Source organism: Lupinus angustifolius, unplaced genomic scaffold (assembly GCF_001865875.1).
Source record: "Lupinus angustifolius cultivar Tanjil unplaced genomic scaffold, LupAngTanjil_v1.0 Scaffold_57_3, whole genome shotgun sequence".
Lineage (NCBI taxonomy): Eukaryota > Viridiplantae > Streptophyta > Magnoliopsida > Fabales > Fabaceae > Lupinus > Lupinus angustifolius.
In genome coordinates, this window is record NW_017722787.1 from 2460 (window position 1) to 17409 (window position 14950).

At 34.5% G+C, this 14950-nt stretch overlaps 2 protein-coding genes across 2 annotated transcripts; one reads left to right on the forward strand and one right to left on the reverse strand.

The window, feature by feature from the left end:
* Nucleotides 1–2527: 2527 nt before the first annotated feature.
* On the reverse strand, nucleotides 2528–4361 carry LOC109339098. Its single transcript, XM_019576474.1, has 2 exons — nucleotides 4195–4361; nucleotides 2528–3632 (listed from the first exon to the last, which is right to left on the reverse strand). Exons 1-2 carry the CDS (start codon nucleotides 4286–4288, stop codon nucleotides 3004–3006), a joined length of 723 nt encoding a protein of 240 aa, XP_019432019.1. The 5' UTR covers nucleotides 4289–4361; the 3' UTR covers nucleotides 2528–3003.
* An 8342-nt stretch (nucleotides 4362–12703) lies between these two features.
* Nucleotides 12704–13661, forward strand: LOC109339102. Its single transcript, XM_019576476.1, has one exon. It carries the CDS (start codon nucleotides 12758–12760, stop codon nucleotides 13388–13390), a length of 633 nt encoding a protein of 210 aa, XP_019432021.1. The 5' UTR covers nucleotides 12704–12757; the 3' UTR covers nucleotides 13391–13661.
* The last annotated feature ends 1289 nt before the right edge of the window (nucleotides 13662–14950 follow it).

A 14950-nucleotide genomic window follows, 5' to 3' on the forward strand; every position in this document is an offset into this window, starting at 1 on the left:
TATATAATCATCATTTTTAACTTTTTTTCTTTTTTAATCTAAAAATAAAATAATATAATAACTATATATAAATATAAATATTTATACCATACACTCAAGTTAGTATCGTGAGTCAAACTAATTTTTCACTAACATTTCATGCACATCAATTTCAGAGATAAAAAAACATTTACGCAAAAGAAAGACCCTTACCATTTTGTGCTTGGTTTGAGAAAAAGGGGAGATTGTTGGATTGAGAGGCGAGAACAGAGAAAGATGGCCAGACGAGTTGGAACTCAGAACGAGTCATGGTTGACTCGGTCGGTTATGGCCGTTTTTGCCTTTTTCAGATACGCAGAGTTTGAGATCCTCTTCTTTCTGTTTTTCTTCATCGCTTATCTTCTCTTCAAAGACATCGTATGTAACTTCATCTCTCTCTCTCTCTCTCTCTCCCCCTTTTCTGATTTTCTATAACTTATTTCTTTACCCATTCTTGTTTAATCAAATTATACCATCAATGTAAACTTTGTGAGAAACAGTAATCCTTGTTTGATTGATGTTATAGTTTTTGTTAATTTTATACATATATGTACCTTGTTATTATCCGATGAATTTTTTCCCTCGTGAACAAATAATAATTAAGATTTGTAGGTTCAAGAGACATGTAAGGTGACAACTCTGATCAATGATCATTAGATTACAGCAATTAAGCCTTTGTCTCATTAGGTGTGTCGGCTACATGGATCTAATCATGTCATAATGTTTTATCATAGATCATGTTCGTTGACAAGCCATTAGACCAATGATCATTAGATTAAACTCATTAAACCGTTATTACTTTAAGAAAGACTGAATAAGTTCAAAATGGCCTGGGGCCTCTTCAGTCCATGCCTGGTCTGGAAATGAGGGGGAAGTTTAGCTAGTTCATAAGTAGGGCAGCTCAGTGCACGGGATCCCATATAGTGGGGTCTAGGGAGGGATGCAGCCTTACTCTTGTAAGCGAACATGTTTTTAGGATCTGAATTTATGACCTCCGGGACACAAGACAACAATCTTATCGTAGTTTTAAAGCTCACCCTCCTTAGCTAATTTATGAACTGGCTTATTTTCTAACTTTCTAGCATGCCTTACTTTATAAATATCTGAATTAATTGGAAAATAGAGATGCACTCTTCCAAACCCAGACCATAGTAGGAATCGTGCTTGCTGCTTTTGGGAGAAGTAATTTAAGAATTGAAAGACATTCACCTTCCAAGACTAAGTCCTTGGAACATGAATTCATTATTTCTTGGCTTTATTTAGGCTCAAATGGGCAGAACTGACCTCAGAATGATGCGAGGTTAAGCCAGAGGAAAGATGCAAAGTTGCGGCAAAGCTAGGATAGCATCCTTTGCATCTCTGATAACCCCATTAGTATCCCACTGTCTATCATCCCTAGTAACTGCCTTAACATTTAGTTTGAAGGTTCCCTCCCATTATGGGTGGAGGTGGGCACAAGTGATGATGATTATCACCCAACACTGGAGCCTCCGTGTCTATGTCTCTGTCTACCTTACTTTTGAATTCCTTAGAGTCATGGATGACACTTGGCTTTTACAATCTGGATTCTGGATTTTGTGCGGCTTGGTTTTCTTTTCGTAGTGTCTTATAATACGGACAGAGAGAGTAGTATTTAAATTCGTTGGATTGGATGGATATAAACATTGATGGGTTGGAATGAATAATGATTCATGGATTATATTGCTACCACTAAGAGCGGGGCTTCCAAATGAGAAATCAAGCAGTCACTAAAAGCATCTGGGACAAAGTTGAATAGGAGTAACCCCATGGTATGCAAGGAGCTTCCAGGTAGGTAACGCTTTACTCAAAGCACGCTAGATAGAAATTGTTGTTCTTGGAGTTGGAGGGACATCTGTCCTCCAAAATTTCTTCCAGTTTAGTTCAAATTCTCTTGAGGTCCTTCTTGGCCCTTTGACCTAGTAGCCTGGATGATAAGGTGACATGCAGATTTCACTTCAAAGGATCCACTATTTGCTCCATTCCGCAAGAGCTGATCTTCTCTGTTGAATTTGCCAGCCCTAATTCAGTGATCTGAACAGCTTCGAATGGAAGGAAAACTTCAAGGATTAGCCATCTATCCCATCACCTTAACTCTAGATCAATAAGCTTTGAAACTGTAGCCTTTGAGAGTACTGTTGTCTTCTTGATACATAAATTGATGTTTATTTTCTTTCACATTAGTTTATGGAGGTTTATGTCAAAGCAAATATTTTCTTCATAACCCCTCCCTGTCAATATTAATAACCTTGGATCTATATATCTTATGTTAGTTTGAAATTTTTGGCAACATGACAAATGTTGTCGATAATAATCAACACCCCATTTATTGTACAATTTTCTTTGGTGGTGAGTTGTAATAACTGTTTGGATTCAACTGCAGACATCAAGGCCTGAATACAATCAGATCCTTGTAAAGAAGCCTGGTGGACCAGAATTTTGGCCTTAAGAGAAGAATTGTTAACCTTAGTTTTTGTCTTCTTCAGTAGGGGTATTATTGTCTTCTTAATGTAATTTTACAAGCAAAACAAGTGAAACTACCACAAAATTGTATAACGTTCCATTCCCAGTTAGTTATAATATTAGTGTATTTTTTGATGTATTAATATCACCAATTATTCTTCTTCAGTGAGTTCATGTACACCTATGAAAGGCACTAAGTTAATGTTTGATGCACGAATCTCTTCTCTTTGATTCTACCATTTTAAGATGAACTAAAGTGTCCTACTATTAATTGGTTGTTCAATATTGCTCTTGCTTATAAAATTCCGTTCCATAATTTGCAAAACTCAATTCAGTTGATAACTCGATATATAGATTTTAGTACTTGATCTTAAAACCGATGAAATAAAAACTGCAGATGTTACAGGGAACTTCAACGAAAAAAATTAGACAGAAAACAATTATAGAACATAAACCAAACTTGGCATCCTTTCTGAAGCTAATTCTTGTGCAACCACCCTTAGTCTACTTCATCTCAGCTATAAGCTTCTCCACCGGAACTTTCGAGACATCAGAGCGAGTTCCAATGTCACTAAAATATCGGTCATAACAGTACATGGCACAACCAAAGGGCAGGCCAGCACACTTGGCGCTGATAAATGGAAGTCGTGAAATTATGGAACCAGTAACAGAAAAGAAAGACACTGCTTGTCCACTCAGACCTATTCTGGTTTGCCTTGACTTATCCACCTGCAGGCCAGTTTTGCAGTAAATTGCAAAATCTTCGCAGTTGTTGTCAACAGTATCATATCGACCAAATCCATTTTCAAGAAGAATGTAAGCGCGGTGAAGAACATCGGCTGCAGAATCAGAAGAGGCGAGTGTGCATGTACCTCCTCGAACTTTGACTAAAAAATATGGTATGGAAACACCATAATCAAAGCGGCAAAGTTGACTGCCAGAAAGAAAACAACTCAAGCATGAAGCAATGACACCATCACCACTTGTTTGGTGATTACATTTTGGGCAAGGAATCTCAGTAGCATGAAATGAAGATGAAGAGAAACTGAGACGGTCTAAGATTGTTGTTCTTCCAGTTTCTTGACCTGCTCCGCTGGTGAAATGTATCACCATTCCCAAACCCACATAAATTCCTACAAGTTTAGAAGAAATCAGAATGATGATAATGTCGGTTATCAGATAGGGTGTGGCAATTGATAGTTCAAATTATTTATTCACGGGAGCACAACTTTTGTCCCATCACTCAATGTACCATGAATAGAAGATGTGCTCTCTTTATCCACACTCCATACCACCTACTAATCATAATCTTAGTTTTTTATTTTACAAAATTATAATGGGATTATAAATAAGCATTTGTGGGTGTCAATAACCTCAACTGAAAGCATAATATGTTCTCTATGCTTCAAAAATGGTCTCGAGATTACAATATAGCTATGGTAGAAGCACTGTTTCTTACTTCAGGTGATGAGTTTGAAAAACAAAACAAAAAACGAAAAGAAACTGACAGGTTACTAGGTTTTGCTATGCATATTGATGCTGTGCAAATAGTCTAAAGTGAATTTTAGATTTCCTGTTATAATGAACCGTTTGACACAATGTTACAAATTTCTAACACATGCAAAAAAACATTAACTTAAAAAAGTATTGGATCTCAAATAAAAATATTATTGAAATTTGAGAGAGAGGAATGACCATGATGAGCATATAAGTAAGCCTGCCTCCAACAGTAAATGTGATCACCAGGATTCAATTGTTCTATATCAATCTTGTTAGAAAGCAATCCCATTGCCCTATGATTTCAAGATTACAAAAGTTGGAGTGATGAAAGCATTGAATATGAATATGAGGTCCTGTTATTTAAATATGAGTCACACTCTTACTGAACAGGGGAGTACTGTAAAAAATAAAGCAAAAATATGTAACCCTGTCAACAAAATAGTAGTTTTATTACTGAATTTTTTATGCATCCTTGTAGTTTTTCTTGGCATGTAATGTGAGTATGTATTAATTTAAAGTTTAATATCTATTTACCGTTATATAAAGTTTTTTATAAAGTCAAGATATTAGTCATTATTCATGCGTAACATTTTATTTTAAAACAGTAATGATTAATATAGCCCCTGTCAAATACACATAGCCCCTATCAAATATATGTAGCCCTGTGAAATATATGTTTCCCCTTGTATCAATGGACAGCTTGAAGGTGCATCAGATGGCACTGACCAATATTAAGGAGATTGATACCAAAGTACCGAGGTGCATTTAATCTAGAAGGCTCTTTAGTGCCCCAAAGTTGTATTGTTCTCACCTCCCAAATAATTAAAAATAATAATTTTGTTTTACAAAACTCAAAAAATAAAATTTAATACTTTTACTTCATCATATCTGGTATATTTATGGACATGCTGCAAAAGATATTTTAGTAGATGTTAGTCTAATGATATAAGACACTCTTAGATCCTATAAATACCACAAAGTTAAATATTTGATTCTTGAGAATAATACTTATTAAGAGAGATAATTATGCATTTAAAATAGATTAATTCACTATTTATTGATAAGAGGAAATCATTGACGATACCAAAAATAATCATTTTAGTATAACTAATAAAAACTAATTTAATTATTAAATATGTTTATTTCGGATATAAAGTAATGTATTTTGACTACACTGTGACTAAAAAGTAAAAATTGATACTTATTATTATAAAATGATGGCAAACGAGTAAAAATAGTTAATATTTTTTAATTTTATAAAATAGAAAACAACATAAAAAACTTAAAAATATTCAAGTTGTAATTTAAATGGAATTGGGAAAGTAATATTTGTTTGAGTGTAATATATATGTTATGTAAAATTTATACATACTTGATATATTATTCATCATTCATTTATATTACATTTTTGAAAAATCAATGATAATTAAACATAAAGGTGAATAATAGAATGATAGTGTATAAAACTCATACATATAAGTGTATACATTTTCTCTATTTTTGTTTTTATAATCTTAAATATAACACATATCTAACCTGAGTGTAATCTCCATGAACTGTGAATATAGAGATTTATATACAGTCAGTTTATTATCCGTCATTAATTTGTATTACTTTTTAAAAGTCAATAATAATTTAAAAAAATGATAGATAATTGATTGATAATATATAAAACTTTTCTAATGTAACATTCGTAGTGCTCATGGTATGTTTGGAGAATGAAATTGTTAATGTGTATTTTATAATTCAGCAAAGTTAGTTTTGTTAGTTAGATTATTTTTAGTAAGTAGTTAGTTAGTGCATAGATATAAATAGATGATGTGCAATTGTATAAATTAAGAACAATTTGATTTCAATAACAAATACGCATATACATACAAACTCTCTCACTCACTTTAATCTTCTTCTCTATTCTTCTACTTCACCTCATCCCATTCGATCTGCATTCTATTTTTATGTCGCAAGCATATTGAGGAGCAACATCAATAGTGGTATTAGAGCTTCAAACGAGATTATGTGTGAGTCAACAAGCCACGATACAAGGGGTCTGTGAAGGAAGAAAAGAGGTAGCAGATTATGTGTGAATCCAAGACCAACAAGAAAACATCTTAAGGGAGAGGAAGGTATAATCAGAAGAGGAGCATCACAATGACAAACAACAATGGCTTTGCCATGACTCTACGAGTTCTTGAAGGAAAGAACTTTGATAGTTGGAGAAACCAAATGCAAGCAATCTTTGGTTTTCAAGAAGTGTTTGAAATTGTGCATAATGACTACCAAGAAGTTGGAGATAATGTCACTGAAGCTCAAAGGGTAATCTACAAGGAAGCAAAGAAGAAGGATTGCAAAGTTCTCTTCCTCATACATCAATATGTTGATGGTGCAAATTTTGAAAAGATTGCTGGAGCAAAAACAAAAAAACAAACATGGAATAACTTGGGGAAGAGTTATGAAGGAGCTGCAAAAATAAAAAAGGTTAGATTGCAAACCTTGCGTAGATAGTATGAGTTGCTTTAGATGAACGAAAATGAGGCAATCTCTAAATACGTGACCAAGATTATGGCACTTACCAACCAAATGAGATCAAGTGGGGAAGAAATCAAAGACCAATCCATAGTTGAAAAAAATACTTAGAACCTTGTCATCTAAATATGACCATATAGTGGTTGCCATAGAAGAATCCAAGAACCTTGAGGAGTATAGAGTAGAGGAATTGCAAGGTTCTCTTGAAGCTCATAAGTTGAGGCTGAAGGAGAGGAGTTCAAACAAGCTTGGTGATCAAGCACGCCAAGCTAGGTTCAACGGAAAAACTTCTGACCAACAGAGTAAGAAAAACAAAGAAAGAAGACAAAATAACAAATGGAGATCTAATGAGAAAAGATCTTCATCTAGAAGGTATGACTACAATACTATGAGAATGAGTGAGGACCATGAGCAAAAGAATTCACATAAGAACTCAGAAATAGAGAAATCAGATAAAAAGAAAGTGCAGTGTTACAACTGCAGAAACTATGGACATTTTGCATTTAAATGCAAATTCAAAAGGGTGAGAAAAGGTAAAGAAGAAGAAGCTAGACTTGTAGAAGGCGAAAGTTCATATCATTCTGATGATGATCATTGTTTGCTCATGGCCACAACAAAGAATAACTAAGAACAAGCAGATAATAGTGAAGGTGGTACTGAGTTTTGGTACTTAGACACAGGTTGCTCAAACCACATGAATAGAAGAAAGGAGTGGTTCACTACTCTTGATGAAACGGTAAAGAAAAAAGTAAAATTTACAGACCTCAATTCAGTGGCATCTGAAGGAATAGGCAAGGTCATGATTCAAAAGAAAGACGATATAAGATCATTCATATCCAATGTACTCTATGTGTCCAAGATGAAGAACAACCTACTAAGTCTTGTACAACTATTGGAGAAAGGATACATGATGTAAATGAAGAATGGAGCTTTGAATGTGTTTGATAAAAACAAGCAGAAAATTCTAAGAACATCACTCTCCTCAAATAGAACATTTAGAATCCAGATTCATATTGGTGAAAACAAGTGCCTCAAAGCAACAACTGATCAAAATTATTCGTTATGGCATCAAAGATATGAGCATCTAAACTTCAGAAGTTTAGAACATTTGAGTAAGAATGAATTTGTAACAAGACTACAACAAATCAGAGCACCTGAATCAATCTGTGATGAATGCATGGCAACAAACAAGCAAGAAACTCATTTGTGTCTCATATCCCTTCAAGAACACAAAAACCACTACATCTGGTTTATAGTGATATTTGTGGTCCACTTGAGGTAGAGTCAATTGGCGAAAAAAAATACTTCATAACCTTCATTGACGATCATACTAGAAAGTATAGATCTATCTAATAAGGAGGAAAAATGAAGCCTTTGAGAAGTTTCAGAGGTTCAAGGCACAAGCAGAAAGAATGTGCGATCTGAAATTAAAACAGATTAGATGAGATGGTGGAGGAGAATACATGTCAAAAGAGTTCAGTGAATAGTGCATCAAATAAGGGATCAATCATGAGGTGATAGCTTCATACACACATGAACACAATGACACTACTGAGAGGGAAAATCGAACCATCCTCAACATGACCAAAAGCATGCTCAAAACCAAAAGGTTACCGAAGCATTTCTAGGGAGAAGTAGTGTCAACTACAACATACATCATTAACATATGTCCCTCTAAATGACTTAGCTATAAAACTCCTAAAGAAGCTTGGTCAGATCTTAGACCAAATGTGAGTCATCTTAAGGTCTTTGACTCCATTTGCTATGGCCATATAGCTGAAGTAAGAAGGAGGAAGCTGTATGAAAGGGGTGAGAAGCTAGCCTTTCTTGGTTATCATACAACTTGTGCTTATAGAACTTATGATCTACAAAATAAGAAGTTCATCATATTTAGAAACCTCAAATTGGATGAGAACCAACATTGGAATTGGAATCAGAATGAAGTCACTTCAACTGGTGTGGAAACTAGGCTGCAAATAGATGAGGATGAAGAGAGAAATGATGAGTGTGTTGAAAGTGAATTCCAACAAATACAACATCACAACAACACACCATCTCAGAGGGTCAGACAACCATCATCTAGGCTAAGGGATTATGAAGTTTCCCCTGATTCCTCAATCACTACAGAAGGTGATCTAGTACATATTCTTGTAGAAATGGAACCATTATGCTTGGAAGAAGCACTTAACCAAAGGCACTAGATTGATGCAATGGAGGAGGAGTTAAGGTCCATTGAGAGAAACAAATCATGGACCTTAACAAATCTACCACCTGGAAAAAAGGCCATGACTGTAAAGTGGATGTTTAAAACCAAATTGAATCCAAATGGTGAAGTCTCCAAGTACAAGGCTAAACTTGTAGCTAAATGATTTTTGCAAAAGCAAGGCCTAGACTTTGATGAAGTATTTGCTCTAGTTGCAAGAATTGAAACAGTGAGATTGGTGATTGCTATTGCAAGCTACAAATGCTGGGAAATCTATTAAATGGATGTGAAGTCTGCTTTCTTAAATGGGCCATTAGACAAGGAAATATTTGTGACACAACCACCTGGCTTTGTTGAAAAAAGGAAAGAAGAAATGGTGTACAAACTGCATAAAGCATTGTATGGACTCAAGTAGACTCCAAGAGTATGAAACAAAAGGATAGACTCATTCCTATTGAAGCTTGGGTTTACAAAATGCACTAATGAACATGGAGTATATGTCAGGAGATCAATCACAATAGATTTGTTGATCTTATGCCTCTATGTAGATGATCTCTTGATAACAGGTGGAGACATCAACAAAATCTTAAAGTTCAAGCATGAGATGCAATCAGAATTTGAGATGACAGATCTTGGTGAGTTATCCTACTTCCTTGGCATTGAATTCAGAAGCGACACACCTGAAATATTTATGCATCAGAGTAAATACATCACTGATGTCTTGTAGAGATTCAACATGAAAGACTACAACTCAGTGGCAATCCCTGTTGAAGTTGGCACAAAGTTATGTCAAAAAGAAAACAATCACTAGGCGGATAAGACCTTATTTAGACAAATGGTGGGATCCTTGAGGTATTTTTGCAGCTCTAGACCAGGCATAACATATAGGGTTGGTTTAGTGAGCAGATTCATGGAGTCACCTAAACCATCTCACTTAGGAGCAATGAAGAGAATACTAAGATACCTAAAAGGAACTATTGGATATGAATTGATGTTTCCCTATAAATTGAGCAGTAGCAACAACAAAATGATTGAATACTCTGGTGCAGATTGGTGTGGAGACAAAACAAATAGAAAGAGCACAACATAATACTTATTTCAGGTAGGCAATGCACCTATGAGTTGGTGTTCCAAGAAGCAGGATGTAGTTGCTTTGTCCTCTTGTGAAGCTGAGTATATTGCAGCCAGCATGAGTGCATGTCAAGTTGTTTGGCTAGATGGATTAATGGTGGAATTGAAGCTAAAATCAGAAGGAGGAATGCAGCTAATGGTAGACAATAAATCTACCATTAATCTAGCAATGAACCTTTTTGCTCATGGGAGATGTAAGCACATAAAGATACGGTTTCACTATATTAGAGAGCAAGTGAACAAGGGAAGAATGTTGTTGAACTTCTGCATATCCAAAATCTAATTGGTTGATATCTTTGCTAAGCCTTTGAAGAAAGAGAAATTTGGAGATTTGAGGAAGAAGATTGGGTTAGGAAAATATAATGATTGCTGAATTATGGGGGAATGTTAATGAGAATTTTGTAATTCAGTAAAGTTAGTTTTATTAGTTAGACTATTTTTACTAAGTAGTTAGTTAGTGCATAAATATAAATAGATGACGTGCAATTGTGTAAACTAAGAACTATTTGATTTCAATAACAAAGAGGCATATATATACAAACTCTCTCATTCACTTTAATCTTCTTCTCTGTTCTTCTACTTCACCTCATCACATTCAATCTGCATTATGTTTTCATGCTGCAAGGATATTGAGGAGCAACATCAATAGAAATAAGAGGATAGTGAATGAAATGAAAAAACTATCTGATTATTTGAGATTTACTATATTTTATATCATTATTTGAGATTTACTATATCTTATATTTTTATTAGGTAATAGAACTTTGTCTTTCACTTCTCCAAACTCTTGATCATTTTCTTTGTAATTTTAGATAAAGTCAATAAAATGGAATCAGTTTTTCCATTTCATTTTCTCATATTGTCCTTAATATTTGACGTTGTGTTTTTGTCTATACTCCTTGGATGGAAAATAATAGTTTTATTTCATTAAGTAATAATATTATATAAAACTCATACATTATCAATATATATATTTTTCTCATAAATTTCTATAAATGATATTAGTAATTACATGCAAGAATGAACAAATAAGTTTACTTTAGCTGAACAAGCATGTACAAATATTATTTCCCCTGATGTACAAATATTATTTATTGTAAAAAACACTGAAGTATGAAGTTCAAAATGGACACATTCATGTCATAAAGAATGTGTATGATTGAGTCAAGACCAATATGAAAATACAATATAAGGTATTAGAAGATTTTTATACTATTATAGGACTATACCAATGACCAATATTAAGCATCTGCTTATTTAGGTTGGTCTTGAATGTGTTTAGTGAGCACATCTAAAAATTGGTGTCACAATGCATGTTTTTTGCGAATGATATATTGTTCTAGTTGAAAGAATCGAGAGATGAATTAAATGAAAATCTATGAATGTGGACACGAGCTTTAGAAGCATATTACTATCATGTAAGTCGAAATAAGATGAGATATATGGAGTGCATGTTTAGAAAGAAACTAACAAACTCTATGATAGATATAATAAAGATTGGATATCGGATACCACAAGTCACTAGATTTAAGTATTTTAGGTCAATCATTCAACACAATAGTGAAATTGAGGAAAATGTATACTAGGGGTGCGCATAGGTCGAGTTGGACCGATAAGGCTTCTCCCTTACCCGATCCTAAATGTTGATTGAATCATTTTTTGAACCTAGGCCGAAGCATAGACCTGAAGCTAACCCGACTCTAAATGTTAACCGATTAAGCCTTTGAACCCAACCCAATTAAATATAATGCATACTCTTTTTGATAAAATCTCCTCAACGTTATTTATTATGTATATATAATTTGACATATAAATGAGTTATATATATATATATATATATATATATATATATATTTATTGTTACTCATGTGTATATGATGAAAAAATTAGATAATCAATAATACTTTTGATAAAAGAGATGTCATTACTATGTACATAATTGAATAGAGACACAAACAACCATGATAAATGAGTAATCATTGAACGGGTCCAGGCTAGGTTATGTTTGTCTCCTACTAACCATAAATAGGTCGGGTCTAATTTTTAAACTCGAACCTAACCCTAGACTTGACCCTACTGGGCCCAATCATGATTGAACCAAGTCGGATGAGCGGTTAGGGTCCTGCTCACTCCTATTGTATACCATATGATTCAAAAAGTGGATACTTTAGGAGAGTCCATCAAGTGTGATACTTGATAAAAATGTATTATTCAAGCTTAACGAATTTTTTTACTAACAACTATAAGACATGTTATACAAAACTGGATGATGAATGGTAAAACATCAACCACAAGCAAGAAAATAATTTATTATAACATATATAAGAATGTCGTATTGTATGAGTGAAGAAAAATATGAGTAGCTTCCATTGTAGATAAAATAAGACCATGAATGAATGTATCAGGGGAAAATATGGATAGTTTCTATTGTAGAAAAAGATGATAAAATCATAACAAGTGCTGAGAATATTAAAAGTTAAAGTAGATTAAATAAAAGTTAATTCAATTTTTGGAAGGAAAAAGACGAAAAACACCATAGATAAACTCATTAGGAAACCAATAGAAAAACAATTAAGAAAAAACAACATAAAATTTTCTTTAATTCCAAACAAGTACATCATGTTAACATCTTATGTGGATTATTCTATTTGATTTTGTGATATTCAATCTCTTATTCTATGAATCCTTAAATCGCTTCTCTTAAAATAGCAAATTCAATTTTGAAATTTAAAATGGAAAGCCAGTCTAATAAAAAAATATTCAACTCTTCAATTAATTAGTAGTTGAATGTTTAGTCTAAATGAGATTTGAAGATCCATTACTTTATATCTTCTTATTTTCTGGTCCTTTTCATTTTTCATCCGTTCTTTCTTTTCCTTCTTAACACTTTCTCTCTCCGCCATGGCCTCTTTCCGTCTCCCACTCTTCACCGCCACCGTCCTCCTCTTCCTCTCCGCCACCGCCACCGCGCGACCGTGCCGTTCCTTCTTCATGTCCTCTTACACCTTCCGTAACCCTTCCTCCAACACTTTCACCACCATCACCGAGTTTCGTTCCTTCACCCCTCTCCACCGCATCACCGCCGACAACGACAACGTCAACGACAAACTCTCCATCCAAATCATCGATAACGACTTCATCGATTCCCTCTTTCAACAACGCCACCACCACCATCCCTTCCACAACAACAACAACCTCAAATTTGACCGTAGCGCGTCACTCTCACGCTCTGAATTAGGGTTCTCCACCACCTCCAATTATGCTTCCTTCGATTCCCTCCGCAATCGCACCAAGGACATCATCAGCGTCGTCGTCGCCTTGCTATTCGGCGTTGGATGCGGCGCTCTCACCTCCGCCACCATGTACCTCGTCTGGTCCGTTGTCTCTGGCTTCCGCGATTACCGTGGATCTGGTTACGATTCATTCTCATCCTCCGATGATGAGAATGAGATCGAGACCCCGAAAAAGTTAGGGTATGAGAAGATTCCGGCGGCTGAGGCGGTGGCACCACCAGCGGCTAAGGATGTGGTATGAGAAATTCAAAATAGCGGTTTAATAGTATAGTATGTGGCTTGTTCATAATCATTGTGGAATTGAATTCTATGCTTGTTACTCAATGACATGGTTCATTCTCTTGAATTTGATGTATGTGCTTACTTGGCAAAAACCTTAGCGTTGAATGCTAATGATGGTTTTTCTTTGTTGATCATTTCAATTTCAGTGTTTGGTCTTGGATTATTGATGTTGTTGTAAAACTAAATTGAATAAGTAATAGTGATATATAATGTATTTATGTACTTGTTTTGTTTTTTTGTGTGTGCATTATAAGTTTATATGGATGCTTTGCCTTTTCTATTATGGGATTATGTCATTCATGTCAATGCTGTCATAACCTAAAGCTGTGTTTGGTTTGAGGGAAATCTTCGAAATGATTTTAATTAAAATCTGATGATTGGTTGAGAGATTTGGAAGACCATTCTACATGATAGAATATGGCTTAAAAGTTATAACCCTTTTCCTATCTATTAGATTACACTTTTTAGATTCTTTCATCCCTTCCCAACCAAACAAGTGGAGGAGAAATAAAGATTATCCCCCCGCCCCCATTCCTCCTTATTCAACCAAACTAAACAAGGAAAAATGAATTCCGTTATCTTCCTTTTATAATCCTCCTTCCCTCCCCTATTTCAACCAAAACATAGCCTAAGGTAAGGTAGTCATTAGTAGATAGGTTTGACATTGTTATTGGATAGCCCGGGAATTGAGTAGTCTCAATTTGGTCCTTAAATGATTAAAATGTTGATCAAATTGGTTGTTTTTAGGATAAGTTTTAGGGGCAATTTAGTTCCTATTATGGACCAATTTGACCGGCATTAGAGATTTATTAAGGGCTGAATTGAGACTTCATTTTTCAAGGATCAAATGTGTCTGTTTTTTAGGCACCAATTTAGATTTTTATTTCATAATGAGTTATATTATTTGTTTCATCTCTCTGATCAATAGAACAGAACATGAAGGACTTTTTGTTCCATTAAAAGGAATGGAATCAAATAGAACTGACTCTGTTCTGCAGATGCTATAAATGTTACAGCCAAATTCTTATTTTCCACTGCTTATATCTACATTCAGATGACATTAACGTGATGCTTTGATCTTCCATTCATTTGCTTTGAGAGTTAATCTTGCTACTGACTGGGGAATTATGGTTTACTCTGGTTTCCATATCTTGTTCATTTATATATAAATATAATGTTATTGAGAAAAAAGGTGATAAGATATAATTCTTGGTCAATTTTTCATCCTAAGTGTTCCTTTGCGAGTTGAGTTTTGGAAGTGAAAGAATGAAAAGCGAAGGCTTCAGAGTTATCTCCATAGTACATTTCATGCCTCCCAAACATTTTCATTCTGTTATGACCTTCCAAAAACCAACTTCAGTGACTCATCTGCATTAGCATTACCTGCACACCCTATGAACAGCCTGGAGGTTTTTATTTGTGTTAGGATTTTCAACATCATAAATGGGTTTTGAATCTTGCGAAGTTAAGTTTCTAAACTAATCAAACATTCTTAATAAGTTCACTCTGTTAATTTCTT

Bases quoted from the DNA above. Each gene is read 5' to 3' on its own strand.
- LOC109339098 (XM_019576474.1), bottom strand. From the start codon at position 4,288: ATGGGATTGCTTTCTAACAAGATTGATATAGAACAATTGAATCCTGGT. The intron at 3,633-4,194 runs GTCATTCCTCTC...CTAAACTTGTAG, and splicing joins TTACTTATATGCTCATCATG to GAATTTATGTGGGTTTGGGA.
- LOC109339102 (XM_019576476.1), top strand. From the start codon at position 12,758: ATGGCCTCTTTCCGTCTCCCACTCTTCACCGCCACCGTCCTCCTCTTC.